General features: G+C 48.1%; 1 protein-coding gene across 1 annotated transcript; it reads right to left on the reverse strand.

The window, feature by feature from the left end:
* Positions 1 to 9,846: 9,846 nt before the first annotated feature.
* On the reverse strand, positions 9,847 to 18,329 carry LOC132494382 (pregnancy-associated glycoprotein 2-like). Its single transcript, XM_060105440.1, has 9 exons — positions 18,229 to 18,329; positions 16,961 to 17,111; positions 15,881 to 15,998; positions 15,667 to 15,785; positions 14,286 to 14,479; positions 13,251 to 13,367; positions 11,652 to 11,793; positions 11,466 to 11,564; positions 9,847 to 9,999 (listed from the first exon to the last, which is right to left on the reverse strand). Exons 1-9 carry the CDS (start codon positions 18,327 to 18,329, stop codon positions 9,847 to 9,849), a joined length of 1,194 nt encoding a protein of 397 aa, XP_059961423.1.
* Between the last annotated feature and the right edge of the window lie 1,441 nt (positions 18,330 to 19,770).

The following is a 19,770-nucleotide window of genomic DNA, read 5'->3' on the forward strand; positions in this document are numbered from 1 at the left end:
GCAGTGGTGGCCAAGGGCTCCGAGATATATACTCTCTGACATGCTCTAATTGTCCCCTTTAGGCCACTAATGGATCTGATTAGAAATACGAAACTCTCGATAAAATCTTTACCTCCATCAGTGTCTGTGGGGAGTGGACTTGGAAAATTCTCAGAATACAGAGATTTCTACTGTAATCTCTTCCTTGGGGCTTGGCTGAAACTAAACTAAACTGCACGGACTAACTAAGAGTGGGGAGACTGTTGCCAACTTGGAGATAAAACACTGCTAACAACGTGATAAAAGTAAATGCTAGGGGCCATGCTTGACATTTGACATTCATGATCTCATGTGGTCTTCTGAGCAACTTCATGAAGTGTGTGTTGCTGTCCTCAGCTGGAGAGGAGATTGCTAGGAGGAAAAGAGTTCAAATGGCAAAGTGAAGACTTTAGGGGCAGCCCAGTGACATATGAGTGGCTTTACGTAGTGGGACAGATGGTGCAGATCAGGGGCACCTAGTATGTCAATCTGCATCAAAGATCTGGGCTAGCATAGTATTACAATTTCACACTTCCACTATTGAAGAGAAATGTGATACATGCATCCACAAGATACTTTATATCGTCCAACAAACATACACGGAGGACCCTGTGTGCTAGGGTCCGGGGTAGATGCTGGAAAGTCAAAGTCAAGTAAGACACAGGAGGTCCTTATCTTCAGGGAGCCTAGCAGTCGAGGGCAGTTCTCACAAACTCATGACCCAGGAGGCAAGAGAAATGAATGGAAGGGCTGGGCGGGCATCAGGGACACAGGGCAGCACATGCCCTACCATTGGGGGGAGTCTCTCCTCAGCTCCCACCAGCGGCTGCCATCCTGGAAAGCAGGCTGGTTGGCAAGTTTTCAAGAGAAGTCAGAACTCTGGATATTTATGTAAAATACCCTGATTTTAAATGTTAGTGACTAAATTTTTTTTTTTTCAAAAAACATAGTGTGAGCCAAACGTCAAACAACTAACTGTGTGCTGGATTCAGCCTGCAGGCTGTGCAGGTTTTTGTTTCTGGCCTATAGGTAGGAGTAGAGAGGGAACAGAGAGGGGGTTCAATTCATGTTGGTCGAGTGAGTAAGAGACCGAATGCATCTTAACCACGTTAATTTTCCTTCCTTTTGTAAAGAAAGATTACCAGGGTCATATAAACCAATGAATTTAATAATGTCCACTTGCTGAGCATCTGATATAATTCCCCACTAGGATCCATGCCTTGAAACATTTTCTCTACCAAACCAAGCATACAGAGAAATCACTTTTAAGTGTCTTATCAGTCAAAGAAGACAAAAAAGACCACTCAGAGCTCCTGCTCAGCCTGAGATGAACAGGGCTACCTGTCAAACTGTTATTCCAGCCAAAGTAAAGATGATGGAGTTTTTTGGTTCCTTCCAGGATTCCCAGGGCTTGGGTGTTCCAGCGTGAGATCTATCCAGGCCTGTCCCTTGGGTAGAACAACGGGAGGTTGGCCTGGTCACCAGGTGGGTGATAGATTGGGTGCAGCGGCTTCCTACTCATTTTTGCACATTGTGAAAATTCAGTCTTGGTGGTTCAGTCCCTACGGAGGGGATCTGACGGCAACTAGCAAGTGACACACACTATACCATTTAGCTCAGCAATTCTACTTCTAGGGATCTATGCCAAAGATACACTGGCAAAAATATAAAAAGACATACGTAGAAGCCATTCACTGCAACACTGTTTGTAAAAGCAAAAGATTTGAAACTTACCTGTAGTGACCATCCGCGAGGGAGCGTTCAATAAGGCATAGGGCATCTGAACTACTGGGCATAATGCAGATGGAGAGAGGCGTGGAATGGTTGAGATCTTCAGGGTGTACTGTTTAGTTTTTAAAAAAGGGGAACCAGAAAAGTGCTTATAGTTTGTTACGTTTACATAGACATATATGTCTATTTTCAACAAGAAAGAGTGGAAGAATAAACCAAAAACTAAAGAAAAAAATGTAATTTATGGGGGAGGGGCAGGGACGGAAGTGAGATTTTTCTTGTTTTATAGTTTGACTTTGCAACCATGTAAATATGTTCCAGAATCAAAAAAGAGATAAACAAACACATCTGTCGAAATTGAGAACTAAGACAAATGAGCCTAATTCTATCAAGTTGGTGACCTAGCGGCACAAAACAAAACAGTACTTAAGTGGCTTTAAAATGCAGAATTTTGACCTACATTCAGAGTGGGATATCTTCTAAGGACAAAGACAAACAAACAAACAAACATAAACATCCTCCCTCCAAAACCAAACCGAAAACAAAAAACCAAAGAGATCTGATACTATATCCAACACCTTATTGTTGTTGATATTGCTACTGTTACTTTGAAAGTATCTTATGTATGTTACAGGTTAAAGCAAGTAAGTAACTAATGCTAATGTTGTCAGGAAGCACGACTTCCAGTGGAAGAGAGAAAAGATGTTTACGTATAAAACAAAAAGCTTAAGTAAAACCTTGCAGTCTGAAAACTTGAATTGGAAGTATAAGTTTGGACCAATTAATTATTTTCCTTTTTTTTTTTTTTTAAAGAAAATCTGTGCTTCCTGGCTCTGCTCTCGGAAAATCCCTGAAGCAATGGCAACATGATAACAGTGACTAAGCGACTATCCTGAGGACAATCTTGTGGCCTCTAAACACCATTTCCCACCAGAGGATCCAGAGATTCGTGAAGAGATGGTTGATTTCAGGGCTGGGCCAAGAAATGCACAAGATAAGCCTGAGAATCTTGAAGGACCAGAAAGGTGAGGGCCTTCAAAGATTACCCGGGGCTGGACAAAAAGTTTAGGAATCCATATAAAGAGGCCAAAGTGGGACAATTTTAGCATCACATCAAATTGACTGAAACAAAATTAAATATATTAAAAACCATGACTGGGACTTCCCTGGTGGCACAGTGTATAAGACTCTGCGCTCCCAATGCAGGGCGCCTGGGTTTGATCCCTGGTCAGGGAACTAGGTCCCACATACCACAACTAAGAGTTCGCATGGTCTCTGAGGCGGGAGTGCGAGCAGGGGCGTCAGCGTCGGGCCCAGCGGCTGGAGGCCAGACTCACCACACACACCACTCTCTTTTGAAAGGGTAAGAAAAAGAAGAGGAAGAGAGAGAAACTACAGGAATCTACATCAGTTTTATGATGGCAGACATCCAGCTTCATTTGATGACACATCCAGCACCAAGCAGTCTTTCTGTCACATGAGACTGAAACCCCCGCCAGGTGGAAGAGGTTAACTGTCTGCTGCTCACAAGCACGGAGACTCCAGACCGGTTGGAACCTAAAGTTTGATGATCTTGACTCCTGATTACCTCACCACCAGCCTCTCAGAAGAATGTCCATGAGCGGATCACATACCCCCAAGCCCCCCTCCCTCACCCTGTCTTTAAAAACTTTTCCCTGAAAGCCTTCGGGAATTTGGGTCTTTTAAGCACTAGCTGTCCTGGCCTCCTTGCTTGATGCCCTTCAGTGAACGCTGCACTTTCCTTCACCAGAGCCCAGTGTCAGTAGATTGGCTTTACAGCGCCTGGGCAAGCGGACCCAAGTTTGGTTCGGTAACATCTTCAGGTGAGAGCAGTTGACGTGCCACGGTTTGGAATCATTAGCCTGGATCAGAATCACCTGAAGGGCTTGTTAAGTCCCAGCGTAATGGGCCTCACGTGCAGAGCCTTTCAAAATAAATAGGTTGGGGGCGGAGCATTTGCGCTTCTAACAAGTTCCGGGAGGGAGGGCGGTGCTGTCGATGCCAGGACCACGCTTAGAGAAGAGCGGAGCAAGAGAGGTTAGTGCTTATAAAGATTTCTATATTATCCAACTTCAGCTACTAGCAACCTAGGAACAGTCTTGCTTTATGTATATCCCTACCCCGTCCTCCTAGCAAATTGTTTTGAAATGAATATCAGAAATTGTTATTTTGTTTGTAAATGTATCAGTACTTATCTCTAAAATATAAGAACGTTATTTTCTTCATTGTTTTATGTTAATATATAGAAATGCGATTGATTTTTGTGTGTTTATCTTGTGTGACCTCACAGAGCTCGCTTACTTGTTCTTGTTTTTTTCTTTTGGTGATTACTTGGGTTGGTCTACATAGATAATCATGGACACCTGCAAAAAGAGAGTTTTATTTTTTCCTTTGCTATCTTTGTGGCTCTTATGTCTTTTCTTGCCTATTGTAGTAGCTGGAACTTCCTGTAGTGAGGAGAATGAGAGTTGTGAGAGCACGTCCTTGCCTTGTTTCCAGTTTTAGAGGGAAAGCTTTGTGTCCTTTGCTATTAAGTAGGATGTTGGTTTTAGAGGTTTTTTCTGTTTTTTGTAGATTTTCTTTACCAAGTTGAGGTAATTCCTCTGTAACTTTCTGAGAGTTTTTATCGTGTTGGATTTTCTCAAATAATTTTCTTTAGCATGTTGGAATCGTGGATTTAATTTGATTTTTAAATGTTAAATGAACTTTGCATAGTAGTTTTTTGCAGAGGGGTTTGTTTGTTTGTTTGTTTGTTTGTTTGTACTGTCTTTGGTGTCAGGATAATACTGGTCTCATAAAATGAGTTGGGGGCCTCCCTGGTGGCGCAGTGGTTAAGAGTCCGCCTGCCGATGCAGGGGATACGGGTTCGTGCCCCGGTCTGGGAGGATCCCATATGCCGCGGAGCGGCTGGGCCCGTGAGCCATGGCCGCTGGGCCTGTGCGTCCGGAGCCTGTGCTCCGCAACGGGGGAGGCCACAACAGTGAGAGGCCCGCGTACCGCAAAAAAAAAAAAAAAAAAAATGAGTTGGGAAAACTGCAAAGGAACCTTCAAATTTGGCCATGGAATGGTAATTAGTGACCGGAGAGCAATGTAAGTGATTAGAACAAAACTTTCACTAAGCTTTGGAATTAACATGAGGTTGAATATTGTCAGTGTCAATATTATGAATATTATTTTTGTTAAAATGAGTCTAAGCTGGGACTGAGTGAGAGATTTTAGTAAATATAAGTGAGTTCGTGTTGAAGAGAAGCAGCCAGTAAAGATGGAGACTGTGGAGTAACCAGATTAAAGACAAGCACCTGGGAGTGCTAAGTGGAAAAGAACCAGATTTGTAGGTAGAAAGATGTGTGTGGTTTTTTTTATTGGTGTTGTGGGTTTGGCCCACGCTGACTCAGGAGGGCCCACTGTTAAAATTTCAGGAAGTTTGCAGGACAGTTGACTTCACGTTGGTAGCTTAAAATTAACCAGAGTAGGAGTATTTACACTATGGAAATTGGAAAATAGTACAAATCAGGATTTGAACTTCCCGTCACTGCCAGAGCCTGTTTTAAATATTTCCCAACATATCTCTGATTAGAAGACTCAGCTGATGGAAACACTATCAAATTAGATAAAACATTTAACATGAAGTTGACAATTGTAATTGTCTCTATATGGTGGTAAACAAGTCTGTAAAATTTCACCTTTAAAAGCAACAAACTGATGTGTATGTACCAAACACATGCCAACTGAGTACTGGGAGGCTTGGGGAACTGGTATAAATTTCAGTAACATTTAGATATGTGGTTTAGGATTTGATTTCTTTGTGAAAGCATCATAAGGAAACAGAGCTATATGTATATTTTTAAATGCAAAAACTGTGTTAGATGATGCAAAAGTTGGCTATATGATTGATGCCAGTGCTGCAAGTCAAGAGCCTAGATAAAATTGTTTAATACAGGGTAAGAAAGGAAAACAAATGTTGTATTTCTAAATAAAAATATTTTATGTAATGTTATTTAAGATAGTTGTATATAATTGTGCTAACAATTATCAGTAGATTTTTATTTCGTAAGTTCCTCAGTGTTCATATATTCAAACTGATGCACAGACTTTTAAAAAAAATATTTTGATTTGGAAAATTAAGTATCACATTATTTTCAAGTTTCCTTTATAATTAGGAATACATGCTGTATTGTACAAAAAGGATCATGAATAAATTGTATTTTTAAACCTGAAAAAAAAAAAAAAAGAGTTCGCATGATGCAACTAAAGATCCTGCATGCCCCAACTGAGAATCCCGAGTGCCCCAACTAAGACCCGGCACAGCCAAATAAATAAATATATATATATATATTCTTTAAAAGGCCGAATAACATTCCATTCTATGTCTCTTCCACATTTCCTTTATCCATTCAACTGTTGATGGAGCTAAGTTGTTTCTACATCTTGGCTATTGTGAATGATGTTGCAACGTACATGACAGGACAAATATCCCTTTGAGATCATGATATTAAGTTTTTGCAATACATACCCAGAAGTGGGATTGCTGGATCAAATAGTAATTCTCTTTTTAAGTTTTTGAGGAACCTCCATTCTGTTTTCCAGCGGCTACACCATTTTACATCCACGCCAACAGTGTACAGGGTTCCATGTCCTCCTCAACACTTGTTATCTTTTGTTTTTCGATAATGATCATCCTAATAGATGGGAGATGGTATCTCATTGTCATTTGATTTGCATTTTCTTGATGATTAGTGAGGGAGGAGCTATCTTAATCCCAAATTTACAGAATAGGAAACTGATGTCCAGAGATGAACTTATCAAGGTCACATGAATGGTAGGGGTCAGAGGTGGGATTTGAACCTAGGCAGAAAAGCTCCAGGATGTACATGCCTGGCGAGTACTCTGCACTGTCTTCCGTGTGCTTAGCAAACCTGGGATCATGCTGTTTTGTATTCTGTTCTTTTCTCTCAATGTCATATTGGAATGATTTCTCATAACATTAAATATTCTGCTGAAACACAATTTTAAGGCGGTTGGTTGCATGATGGCCTATCTATGCTGTGGACACTTTATTTTTTATTTATTTATTTATTTTTCAGCACGTGGGCCTCTCACTGCTGTGGCCTCTCCCGTTGCGGAGCACAGGCTCCGGAAGTGCAGGCTCAGCGGCCATGGCTCAACAGGCCCAGCCGCTCCGCGGCATGTGGGATCCTCCCAGACCGGGGCACGAACCTGCGTCCCCTGCACTGGCAGGCGGACTCTCAACCACTGTGCCACCAGGGAAGCCCGACACTTTATGTTTAATAGGCCTGGGATGTCCCAGATTTTCCTTTTTGTAGGAGACTCTGAGGACTACATCCTGCTTATTTATGTTTGCGGGTGCTTCTGACCATCGCTTTAGCATAAACCTTAGAAGCAAAATTACTGGGACAGAGACTATAAATCTTTGAAGAACAAGTCATTCCAAAAAGATTGTACCAATTTACACTCTTTCAAGAAGTGTTTAAGATCTATCTTTCCCTGTTTTTTCTAACTTTTCTCTCACCGGTGGCTATAAATCTCTTTGGTCTGCATTGGGTAAAGGATAAAAGTGGAAGGTGGGGGAAGATTGTTGCTTTGAAGATCAGACTTTGGGACTTACCTGGAGGTCCAGTGGTTAAAGATTCCACACTTCGAATGCAGGGGACATGGGTTTGACCCTGGTTGGGGAATTAAGGTCCCACATGCTATGCAGCGCAGACAAAAAAATATAAATAAAATTAAAAAGTTGATGATCAGAATTTACCCTCATGTTGGTAGCACAGGCTACAAATATAGAGCCTCAGGAACAGTGGGCTCATTAACTGACACAGCTCCAGACCTGGCCTTAGGCTCATCGAGGGAAGCAAAGCCTGACTTTTTCTGCTTGATATTATGGCAATAAGCCATGCTGACACCATATGTCTCCCGACATGGATGCAGCAGTGTGTTCTAGTGGAAGCATCTACTAATTCATCCATTCATTTATTCAACATGTATTTATTGAGGGCCTACTATGTGCCTGTAACCAGTACTGGAGCCAGAAGTTTGGAGGAGACTTACCTCATCTGTACAGTGGGGGTCATGCCCTGCAGGGGCTCATGGGGAGACAGTGAAATGGCATACGTAATTAACCAGAGCTATTATTCTTACTCTTATTGGTAGTTTCTCCCCAGTAGAGACATTGCTTAGGGTTCTATGAAGACCACTTGGAAAATGAGTTTGACAAACTGTTCACTTGAGTCTCCATTAAGCCCAGTGCATGATATTTACTGTTTTAAAAAAAAATGCCACTTCTGCTCTCACCTTTTCCCCCTTTATCAGCTTTGCAACCAGTCCTCCTTCACCCCCCTCAAGCCGATCATAATCCAGTGCCATCCCAGAGGGACCAGGCACACGTAACCGTGGACATACGGCAGATCTGCACAGAGAAGGTAACTGCAAGGCTTAGAGGTGTGTTTCAGGGTGGGGTGACAAGACTGAAGTTAATGCCCTCCTCTCGCCCTACTGCAGCCTTTCCCTGGTCCCTGAAGAGGGAGCCCCTCACTCCTCTGGCCCCCTACCCACACCTGTGTTGTTTTCTCCATCTGGCCCTCCCCATTGGGGGTTGTCTCTTTATCTGTCTCCATGAATCGGTGGTGGGTTGCTAACCCAGCCCCTATCCCTGGGGTCCACCACAGCACCTGGCACATAGTAGGTGCTCAGTAAATTTGTCCTGAATGAAAAGATGAGGAAGGAAGGGAGTCGTCCCTTTGCTGATTTGTCTTGCCCGAGTAAAGGCCCATACTGTGCATTGCGTCGGGTGTGTTTTCCACCTTATTCTTTCCTGCTCCTTCTCTGATGTGGGTCTCCCTCCACCTCTGAGCCCTGCTGTCCCCAGCCTGGGCCTCTGCTTCCATGGCAGCTCGAACCAGTGGTTTGTAGCTCTGCCCCTGGAGGAAGCTCAGAAAGGCTGAAGGCTTAGTGCACCCTGGGGCCCCTTTACATGCGTGGCATCCTCCCCAGCAGCCTTGGAGGCCAAGGGAAGGAGCATGCTGGGCCCTGGAGGGGTGGGCATGGCTCAGGGATCCACACGGCCCATCACTTGGGAAGTGGGACTGGAAAGGACACGGCAGGTGTGGGTGGCAGAGAGCTGGTGACTGGGGTGGGGGGACAAAGGGGAACCATCTCAGCTTGAAGGGGCTCACCCAGAACCCCCCTGGAGCAGAAGCCCACTGCTAAAGGTCCTGTGAGATGAAAAGGGTAGAATCTAGTTTTATTACCTGCTACCATCCTTCTGAAAGAGGAGGGGGCGGAGTTGGTGGGGCCATCACAAACTCTTCCACTGTCTAGAACACCCCCGCCACCCCGCCCCACCCCACCCCACCCCTCCCCACCACTTCCTTGGGGGCTGCCTCGCCCCAGCTGCAGTCACGTGGTGCTGGAAGAGACTGTCAGTCACGTTGGGCAGGGCCACGTGATCAAGTAAAGCCAATCATAGTACCCCCAAGCCCCCCGCCAGGATGGTTGGTCCAGGGCTGGACACATGATCTGAGGTGGACCAATCAGAGCCCTCCTTGGTATCCAGAGGTTTCTCTGAGCTTCTTTCCTTAGGGATTACACGCGTTAGGGATATATGTGCAGAAGTGTGAGGGAGGATAGTTGTCAGACTAAGAGAAACAAAGATGAGAGATGGGAAAGAGTGAGGGAGAGAAAGAGGGAGCTGATGGCTTCTGAGTTCTTGGGTCCAGTCGCTGAGATCTTTGCATCTGCTGTGGTTCCCGTGTCCCGGATCCCCAGTGTCCTTCCAGTAAGTCTCCCCTTTCCTTGAAGCCAGCTGGAGTTGGGCTCCTCTCACTTGTGGTTCAGACCAGGTTCTAGATCCTGCCTGATTATGATGCACCTCCCCGACCCAAAGAGAGGCACCCATTTGTATTAGCACCGTTGAGAATGGAAACTTTTATTCTTTGCTGAGAGTGGGGCTTCGCAGAGCACCAAACACAGTCCACCGCCATCCCTGGGTGGGAGTGCCCTGCGTGTGAGTGAGTGTGTGTTTGGAGGGGGCCTGACGGATTGCTGAAGCCGCCCCAGCCTTTACACTGCGGGAGCCAGGCCAACCCTGTTTTTTCCCCGATCGTAAGCCGAGAAATACAGCCTCAGGAAGACGTCGCCCAGGATCCAGGTCTCCGACCGGCTCAGGTTCTCTGTGCCCCCTTCAAAGCTGCTGAGGCAGAAGCCCCGAAGGCTCTGGGGGAGACGGAAATGCACACCAGTGAGCCTGAGCCCTTACCTGCCACCCTCTCGGCATCCAGAGCCGGCAGCTTCTCGGTTTTATTTCCCTCCTTTGGTAAGAACCAAGAGGCTCTCTCAGCAGCTGCGGAAGTGGGGTGCCCATCCAAGACCAAGAACGGCCAAGACATGTGGTTGCCATGAGGGAGAGGGGCTGGGGGAGGGGAGGTCTGGGAGTTTGGGGTTAGCAGATGCAAAGTACTATAGAGAGGATGGGTAAACAACAAGGCCCTACTGTAGAGCACAGGGAGCTCTATTCAAGAGCCCGTGATAAACTGTAGTGGAAAAGAATATGAAAAAGAATACAAACACATGTATAACTGAGTCAGTTTGCTGTACAGCAGAAATGAACATTGTATATCAACTATACTTGAATAAAATTTTGAAAAAGAGAGCAAGAATGGCCTGTAATTCCCCTCCTACTGTGCTGTTTCTTTCCTTGTGACCCAGGCTCGCTGTTTTCTCTGCAGGGAATGCCTTTGCTTTTCCCTCTTCCCCACGACCCGTTCTTAGAGACTGTGCTCAGCCCCTCTAGGAAGCCTTCCTGGCCCCGCGCTCACCCTCGCTGGCCACTCCAGGCCGGGTTGGGTGACTTACCTTGGTTCTCCCCTTGTGTATAGCCCTCATCACTCTGATCTGATCCCGGCACCCCTTGGCTCAGCCCCCGGGGGTACCATTTGCATGGGGTCCAGCGTAGATTTGCCTCGACCCACGCAGGCCTCCTCGTGCCTCCATGAGGCTGGAGGTCTAGCATGACTGAAATTCCCTCTCTTCCTCAAAGCCTTCTTTGAGCCTATCAGCCTCCTCTGAACTCCCATAGGGAGCTGACATTAAGCCTCAACCCTGTGCAAGGGCCATGCAGTCACTGTGCACCCTTAATTCACGTGACCATGCAGCCTCCCCACAGAGGGGTCTGGTACCCCAACTCACAGAGTGGGAACTGGGGCTTAGCAAGGGGAAGTTGCAGGAGAGGACTAGGGTAACCATGTAACTTGTCATCCAAACCAGGACACTTTCGAGGTGGGAGGGAGACGGGTAACCATTGTGGTGGGACAACACACTGAGACTGTGCCCACCCGCCCCACTTTTCCCTTGGCCTACAGCAGGGTTTGCTAGAGCTGACTTTCCATGTCCATCCATCTGAGGGCTCTGGTTGGACTGAAGCTCTTTGAGGGCAGAGGCCCTTCGTGCTCCCTTCTCCTCGTGCCTCGCACCAGGCCGGCACTGGGTGGTGGTCCATTATTTCAGGATGATGGAAGTCCCAGACCACCCCTTACTCTCAACTGGTTGCTTTTGTGGGAGGCACTGGCCCAGCCACAGGGGCTCCGTGGCATCTGCAATGGTGTGGCTTGGCCTGCAGAGGGCCCCCTCCTGCAAGCAGTAGCCCGAGGGTTCCTGCAATTCCACCAGGGTTGGCCATTCACCTTTCTGATGTAGGCTTGAGGGGGCACTGGGTAGTCCTTGCCGTTGATGGTGAAGATCATGGTAGGCAGGCGTGACAGAGAGCTACATGGAACCGCGAACTGTGAGGGAAAGAGGGAGAGGGGTCGGCCCAGGGGACCCCTGGTGTGTGGAGAGCCCCGGGGTGACCCTGTGGCATGACCCTTCACCTCGTGACTGATAGGCTTGGCGTTGATGAGCGTGTGGAGGGCGGTGACCAGTTTACTTGGGCCAAGCACCAAGGAGGTCCCGGTATCCAGAATGGCCTGGCAGCCGTGGAGACAACCAAAAACCACACCGTTCATGGTGATGCTGAGAGACAGTGGGACAAAGTGGACACCAGGATCACTGTGAAGTCTTCCCCTTCGACTGCCCCCCTCCCTGAGTGTCTCCCTTCAGCTCATGCCCTGACTCTGTTTTCCTTTGCTCTGGTCACCTAACCTTCGCTGACTTCCTTTCAGTTCCTGAATGCATCAGGCTCTTTGGTGCCTCAGGGCCTTGGCATGTGCTGGTCGCCCTTCCTAGAAGACCCCCATCCCCTTTGTCTAGCTAATTTCTCCTCATCTTCCAGGTTCCAGCTCACTTGTCACTTTTTCAGGGAAGTCTTCCCCTCCGAGACTAGATCAGGCTCCTGTCTTGGTCACTCTCTGTAGACTCTTCCTCATTTCTAGCATGTACCGAAGTGGAAATTCATTATTATGTGTGTGACTCGTTTCATGTACGTCTGCCTTACTAGATGTTAAGGGCAAGTTGTAGCCTCAGTGCCTCTCTCAAGTGCCTAGCACACAGCGGATGCACAATGTATGTTTGTTGAATGAATGAATGAATGAAAAAATGGATGAGGAACAGCCAGAGCCCTGTATGTGCTGTGTAACCGATAATGGGTCAACCCACACAGTGAAGACACAGGTTCTCCGGGGCAGCAGATGCTGAGAGCAGGGGTGTCAGAGACACAGGCTGCCCTGGGAGAGGTTGTCTCCCAGCGTGGCCCACTCACACAGCTCAGACACTGAGAGCCCTGGCCAGGCGATGCCTGAGCTAGCCCAGGGAGCCTCCAAAGGACACGTAAGCTTTTGTCTGAGCGTATCACTCAGAATCCCGTCGATTATTGCCCCTTGTTCTCAGGTCACTCCTGGATCCCGGCTTCCTGATTCTCTCTGTCACAGCCCCTGCCCCACTGTGTGCCCGGGATGGGGGTGGCTATGGGTGGGGGGAGTGTCTCAAGAATGCGGCCAATCTCTCTCCACTGCCCGGGAGTTTCTCCCTAAGGAAACCAGTTTTCCTGGTTTGTCCAGGACTTTCCCTGTTTTGAAACTGGTAGTTTTGTGTAGTGAGAACTCCTAGACAGTTGGTCAACTTATCACAACCCTGTTCAGGCTGGTGAAATCCTCCCTGATCCTCTTTTCACTGCACTTTAGGGTCTTCAAACCGTGCTTCCTGCCTCACAGCATGGTGGGTGCAGCCCTCTTGGGCTGCACACGTCTCTCTGAACCCTGTTCAGGACCGTGGTCAGAGCCCTGGCCAGGAGCCTGGGGTGATTATGAACCCACGTGTGGTGTGTGTATCTGTGTGTCTGTGTGCGTGTATGTGTATCTGTGTGTTTGTGTATGTATCTGTGTGCCTGTGTGTGTGTTTATACGTGTGACTTTGGGGGTGGAGCATATGTCTGTGTGTGTGACTGTGTCTGTGCATTTATTTGTGTGTCTGCATGTGTCCGTGTGCACGTGTGGGAGCATCACTTGGGTTGGCCCTCAGAGGGAGAAGCTTACCGGTTCATGGTTATCTGCCAGTAGTGAGGTTGGGACACTGGTATCCACTGGAGCTTTCCTTTGTAGTACCTGTGGTCCACCCCGCCTAACATCACCGTGCTGCCATTCTCCTTCCGGCTAGGAGAGAAGGAAGAGGCAGGGCTCGTCGTAGGAGTATAACGGCAGGCACTCTCTCAGGGCTGTGCTTCTCCACCCACCCGAGGCACTATTAGGGTCCCCATTTTACAGAGATGGAAATTGAGGCCCGGAGGGATTGAGGACCTGTCCGAGGTCGGGCACCGACTAATGAGTGGCACAGAAGGGGTTCGAAGCTGGGCAGCCTGGCGGGGCCCCGACCACCCACCCTTCTGAAGAGGGCCTGGTCCCCTCCAGCAACCAGAGTGCTCAGAGATACCCTCAGAGGACACCGTGCTGGAGGGGTCTGGCTGCCCCCTCGCCTAGCCTGTCATTGTGCAGAAAAGCCGAGGCCCGAGGGCTCCAAGGGTGTGGGTTCAGGTTCACCCAGGGTTGGCGTCACCAGCATGTGTGACCTGTGCCATCCATGGGGCCTCACACTCAGCAGGGCCCTGCCCCCCTGCTATCCCTGTCTTGAAATTCCTAATACTTTTTGAACAAGAGGTCCCACGCTTTCATTTCGCAGTGGCGCCTGCGAATTGTGTAGCTGCTTCTGGGCTCCTGGTAAAATGTTAGTGAGGAGGACACATTCCCGCCATCCCTCTCCTTCCTCCCATATCAAATCCATCAGCACATCTTGTTACCTTTTCCTCCAACCTGTATCCTGACACCTTCCACCGCTCTCCCTCTTCCTTCACACCCCCTGGACCAATCTGCTGCCCCTGAGCCCATGAACATGGTTGTGTTCCCATAAAACTTTATTTACAAAAACCAGTGGCAGGGCCAGATGTGGCCCTGGCGCCATAGTTATCCCGGGCTAGACTGTCTCTCAGGAAACTTCTGGATCAGGTGGCTACAACTTTTCATGCAACTGAAAGCATCTTACAACTGACTTAGAGAGCTTGTCCAGTTCAGACTTACGTGCTCAAGTAGAAGGCAAAGACAGGCTGAGAAATGAGGCCTCGTCTCTTCAGGTTGTCGAAGACAGGGACGGTCCCTTGGATGGCGAGGCTGCGGTAGCCTAAGCCCAGGATGCCATCGAAGGGTGCATGCTCCAGCCCAAACTGCAACTTGCTCAGGGCAAACGGCTGGACCACATCGACAAGTTTCCCGATCTGTGGGAGAGGAGAATGTTCCCACATAAAGGTTTGGGAAGTGGGGCTGGGACTGGGCTGGGATGGAGATGCCATGAGCGCCACAGAGAACTGAGGCCAGGCTGTGCCCTGGGTTGACCTCAGATATTTAGACCAAGCTGAGAGTGGAATTTGGGTTCCATTTGAGCGGGGCTGTGGCTTTTAACCAACACCTGCCCATCCTGCAAACACCATGTGAAGTGAGTCAAATTGGCCACATGCTTTCTGTGCAGCTGGAAAAACAGGGACTCAACAGGACCAAATGGTTCCCACTTGAGGACAAAATGAGTAGACAGCAGGATAGTCTTCTCTTTGGCATCACTATGATCTGATGACAGAAATGGACTGAATTCATTGCAGTGCATTGTGGATTTTGCATCCGCCCAGGAAGACAGAAGCCCATTATACAATTTCGCTGCCAGGGTGCTTATGAAAATTCTGCTTGGGAAACATGCTTTTGGGGATGTGCGTCTGCGTGTGTGAGAGAGAGAGAGAATACTCAGGCCCTTTGGGGGATGCAGGCTATAGTTTTTACTAGACTCTCAAAGGCCCCCTCTAGGGGGCTCCCATTTATCAGGCCCCTCCCACATCTGTGGCCCCCTGCTTTCACTGTCTGGCTTCCCGAAGCCCTCAGTTCCCCGCAACAGCCCAAGAGCAGTTTTGTCCACTCCCCAAATACCGCACACCTGCATGAATCCTGACTGGCCAGCCCAGCTCCACTGTTTACCTGATGCATGAACTTGGCAAGGCCCTGGCTTTCTGCACCTCAGTTCCCTCATCTGTATAATGGAGCTAATCATAGTACTTGCTATGTGGGGTTGCTGCAGGAGTAAACGAGTTGTTACCATGAAAGTACCTGGCACAGCCTGAGGATATAAGGGTGGGTGCTTTTTTCTCCTCTCTCCCTGCACCCGGCAAAATGAACCTTGAGCTGCTCATGGGCAAGGCAGCTGCAAATCCACACCCCAAGCCACGCTCTGGGTCAGCCATTCTGGGAGTTTGTATGTCAGCAGGGACACTGTCTCCCCAGGGACACAACACTGTGGGGTGGGCGGCCAGCCACTAGGGGACTTTGGGAAAGACGGGCCCTCCCAGTTGGCCCTGCGTCTGCTTTGTAAGCTGCGGTTGCTCCAGGGCCAGGCCTGACTCAGCTTCTGGTTTGCAGTTACCCGAACAGTGTCGTAGCCAAGAAATCCAACCATCCTCCCGGAGCCGTAGGTGAGGTCGACGGGCAGGCCCGAGAGCCGGAAGGTGGTGGACGCGTGAGGGTTGAAGACCTTGTGTTTATCTGCGGACACAAGAGATGTGTGTCCGTCAGGTGCCAAGGAGGGAGAAGGGGGTGGGAGGGGGAGTACAAGATGGGTGGGGGGGGCAGGTACTCACAGCAGGGGACACTGTCGCAGTAGGTGGAGGGCACCCACAAGTCAGCTGAGCCGGTGTCAAAGATGACCTTGAACTCCTGAGGTGGCGTTCCAATGGTGATGTTGCCGACATAGGCTAGCTACAGGGGCCGGGGAGGGGTGGTGTGGTCAGACCTGGCTGCCCTGGCCGCCCTCGATTCCCAGAGTGCTGCTTCCCTCGAGGTGTCCCGTGTCTCCTGAGATCACTTTCCAACCGCCCCACCTCACAGCCTCTGCTCAGACCGGTGCCTTCATTTGATTTTTTTCTTTTATTTCCTCCATGCGGGCTCTTAGTTCCCTGACCAGGGATCGAACCCGGTCCTCCTGCAGTGGAAGCGCAGAGTCTTAAGCACTGGACCTCGAGGCGAGTCCCTGTGCGTTCATTTGAGAAACTCTCCAGTCTCCCCTTTAAGGCCCAGCCTGTTTCTTTCTCCAGCTGGTCCTCCTAGGTCACCCCAGGCCACCTCCTCTAAACTCAGACCATGTCCTATCACCACCACGCTGCTGGCCCTTTTATGTAACATGTATTTACTCTTTGCCTATCACTCAGGCTGTCGTATGCATTCTTGACGAAGAGGCGAGACCTTTTTGTAAAATCAATAACCATAGTGTTAGATTTTTATGGCGTCACAGACCACAGGGGCGCAGTAATTTTTTACTGGTGTCCTTCTTGAATCTGCGGAGGCTGAACTTTGTCTGCCTTGGGTTTCAATTTTGACTTGCAGTTGGCTTTATCTTTTGATCAGACATGGCTCACCTTTCATCTGTAACTCAGGGGCTCACTTAGTTCAGGAGGAACAATCTCCCTCAAACTAATGACATATCTTTGGCAAGAAATGGATGTTTACCTGCCACCTGGTCATTGCTGAGCCCAGTTACCACCGACCAAGAGTTGAGGATGAGAGTGCCTTCTTCTCTGGGAATGGGGTCCCTATTCCCCAGTGTTTCTGCTTCCTGCAGGAGCCCTAGCCCCACCACACCGCCTGGCGCCTCCAGATGAACCCCAGTGCCAGGCCAGAGCACCAGGGGGCGCTGTAGAGTGCCATCCGCCCAACACACTCACGTCCAGGTAGTTCCTCAGGGGATGAAGAGACAATTTCGAGTCATGAGCGACATTCTGGGACCTGTCGTCATTGTTCCTCTTCAGGAAGTTTGTCAGCAAGCTTTTTTCCCTGAGGGTTTCTCGCATGGTCTTCACCTTTGTTAGAGGGATTCTTTCACCGAGCATGGGGAAAAGGAAACAAAGAAGGGGCGGCAATCAGCTGTCTGTGTTGTAGTATGACTGTCATACCTTGCATTGTAATGGCACTGTGTATATTCCAAGCATTTTTATAAGTGTCCTCTCATTATCCGGACGCTATGCAAAGAAGATGGCAAATACCTAGCTTTGAATACAGGTTGTGTTGTGTAATCTTGGGTAAGCCATATGACAATTTGCAGTCAGTTTCCCCATGGGTAGGTAAAAACGTGGAATATAATAACCCCCATCGCCATATAGAATGCTTTGGGTATTAAGTGAGATGATGTATATAATGTACCTGATATGTAAGAAGTGTCAACAATAGCAGCCATTCCCATTGCTATTGTCATCCCATTGTATCTTTTTCTAAGAAGTTCTGGGAAGGAGTCCGAAGGGGGATCATTATCCTCTTTTTAGAGGGAGGAATTTGAAATGCAGGGATTTGTGACTTGGCTGTGGTCACACTGCTTGTTTGAGGTAAATCAGCCTCGAAGTAGCCTCCCAGATCTTTCTCCAGGGTTCAAGCAGAAGAGAGGGGTGAGAGAGGAAGCCAGGAGATGGGGAGTAAATTAGGGAAATTAAGAAGCTAGAGAAGCAAGGAAGAGTCAAAGTAGAAAAACAAAACAAAACAAAACAAAAGACTGAAAACTCAGAGAGTTCTGCATGCACAGAGACATCCAAAGAGGATGGAGAGATAAAAGAGAGAGATACAGAGATGAAGACACATCACATACACACAGAAATGGAGAGAGGGCAGAGAGAAGACCTAGAAGCAATCACAGGAGAAATGCTGTTCATAGGACCACATTTACAGTTGCACAGGGTGTGCACTGAGCAATTCCAAGGAGTGCCATTTTCACATAAGTCATGATGTGACTCGCACCCCCAGAGTTGTGCAGCCCTGCAGGCCTACCCCAAGACCCTTGGGCCCCATGTTGCCCATGGCAAGGTACTCATCAATAAGTGAGACTTGAACTTCAAGACTGTCAGGGAATGATTACTTTCCCTTCTAACCCTGATGGGTGGAAGAATAAGAGGACAAGGAAAACCCCAGAAAGAGAGATGATGCCACTTACAGTCCCCGTACTTACAGGACTAGGCACTCTGAGACGGCCACCAGCCCAAGGATCCCAAGCCACTTCATGCTTCTTTCCTGGGTCCAAGTACTCAGGAAAGAGTGAGTTCTGAGCATGCAGTGGTGGCCAAGGGCTCCGAGCTATATACTCTCTGACATGCTCTAATTGTCCCCTTTAGGCCACTAATGGATCTGATTAGAAATACGAAACTCTCGATAAAATCTTTACCTCCATCAGTGTCTGTGGGGAGTGGACTTGGAAAATCCTCAGAATACAGAGATTTCTACTGTAATCTCTTCCTTGGGGCTTGGCTGAAACTAAACTAAACTGCACGGACTAACTAAGAGTGGGGAGACTGTTGCCAACTTGGAGATAAAACACTGCTAACAACGTGATAAAAGTAAATGCTAGGGGCCATGCTTGACATTTGACATTCATGATCTCATGTGGTCTTCTGAGCAACTTCATGAACCGTGTGTTGCTGTCCTCAGCTGGAGAGGAGATTGCTAGGAGGAAAAGAGTTCAAATGGCAAAGTGAAGACTTTAGGGGCAGCCCAGTGACATATGAGTGGCTTTACGTAGTGGGACAGATGGTGCAGATCAGGGGCACCTAGTATGTCAATCTGCATCAAAGATCTGGGCTAGCATAGTATTACAGTTTCACAGTTCCACTATTGAGAGAAATGTGATACATGCATCCACAAGATACTTTATATCGTCCAACAAACATACACGGAGGACCCTGTGTGCTAGGGTCCGGGGTAGATGCTGGAAAGTCAAAGTCAAGTAAGACACAGAAGGTCCTTATCTTCAGGGAGCCTAGCAGTCGAGGGCAGTTCTCACAAACTCATGACCCAGGAGGCAAGAGAAATAAATGGAAGGGCTGGGCGGGCATCAGGGACACAGGGCAGCACATGCCCTACCATTGGGGGGAGTCTCTCCTCAGCTCCCACCAGCGGCTGCCATCCTGGAAAGCAGGCTGGTTGGCAAGTTTTCAGGAGAAGTCAGAACTCTGGATATTTATGTAAAATACCCTGATTTTAAATGTTAGTGACTAAATTTTTTTTTTTTCAAAAAACATAGTGTGAGCCAAACATCAAACAACTAACTGTGTGCTGGATTCAGCCTGCAGGCTGTGCAGGTTTTTGTTTCTGGCCTAGAGGTGGGAGTAGAGAGGGGACAGAGAGGGGGTTCAATTCATGTTGGTCGAGTGAGTAAGAGACCGAATGCATCTTAACCACGTTAATTTTCCTTCCTTTTGTAAAGAAAGATTACCAGGGTCATATAAACCAATGAATTTAATAATGTTCACTTGCTGAACATCTGATATAATTCCCCACTAGGATCCATGCCTTGAAACATTTTCTCTACCAAACCAAGCATACAGAGAAATCACTTTTAAGTGTCTTATCAGTCAAAGAAGACAAAAAAGACCACTCAGAGCTCCTGCTCAGCCTGAGATGAACAGGGCTACCTGTCAAACTGTTATTCCAGCCAAAGTAAAGATGATGGAGTTTTTTGGTTCCTTCCAGGATTCCCAGGGCTTGGGTGTTCCAG

The sequence above is a fragment of the Mesoplodon densirostris genome, chromosome 7, assembly GCF_025265405.1.
Source record: "Mesoplodon densirostris isolate mMesDen1 chromosome 7, mMesDen1 primary haplotype, whole genome shotgun sequence".
NCBI classification, from domain to species: domain Eukaryota; kingdom Metazoa; phylum Chordata; class Mammalia; order Artiodactyla; family Ziphiidae; genus Mesoplodon; species Mesoplodon densirostris.

Coding starts and splice junctions, on each gene's coding strand:
- LOC132494382 (XM_060105440.1), bottom strand. CDS start 18,329: ATGCTCAGAACTCACTCTTTCCTGAGTACTTGGACCCAGGAAAGAAGC. Junction 14,480..15,666: donor TTGGCTACGACACTGTTCGG/GTAACTGCAAAC, acceptor CCTCTCCCACAG/ATCGGGAAACTTGTCGATGT. Junction 11,794..13,250: donor TGGCAGATAACCATGAACCG/GTAAGCTTCTCC, acceptor ACTGTCTCTCAG/CATCACCATGAACGGTGTGG.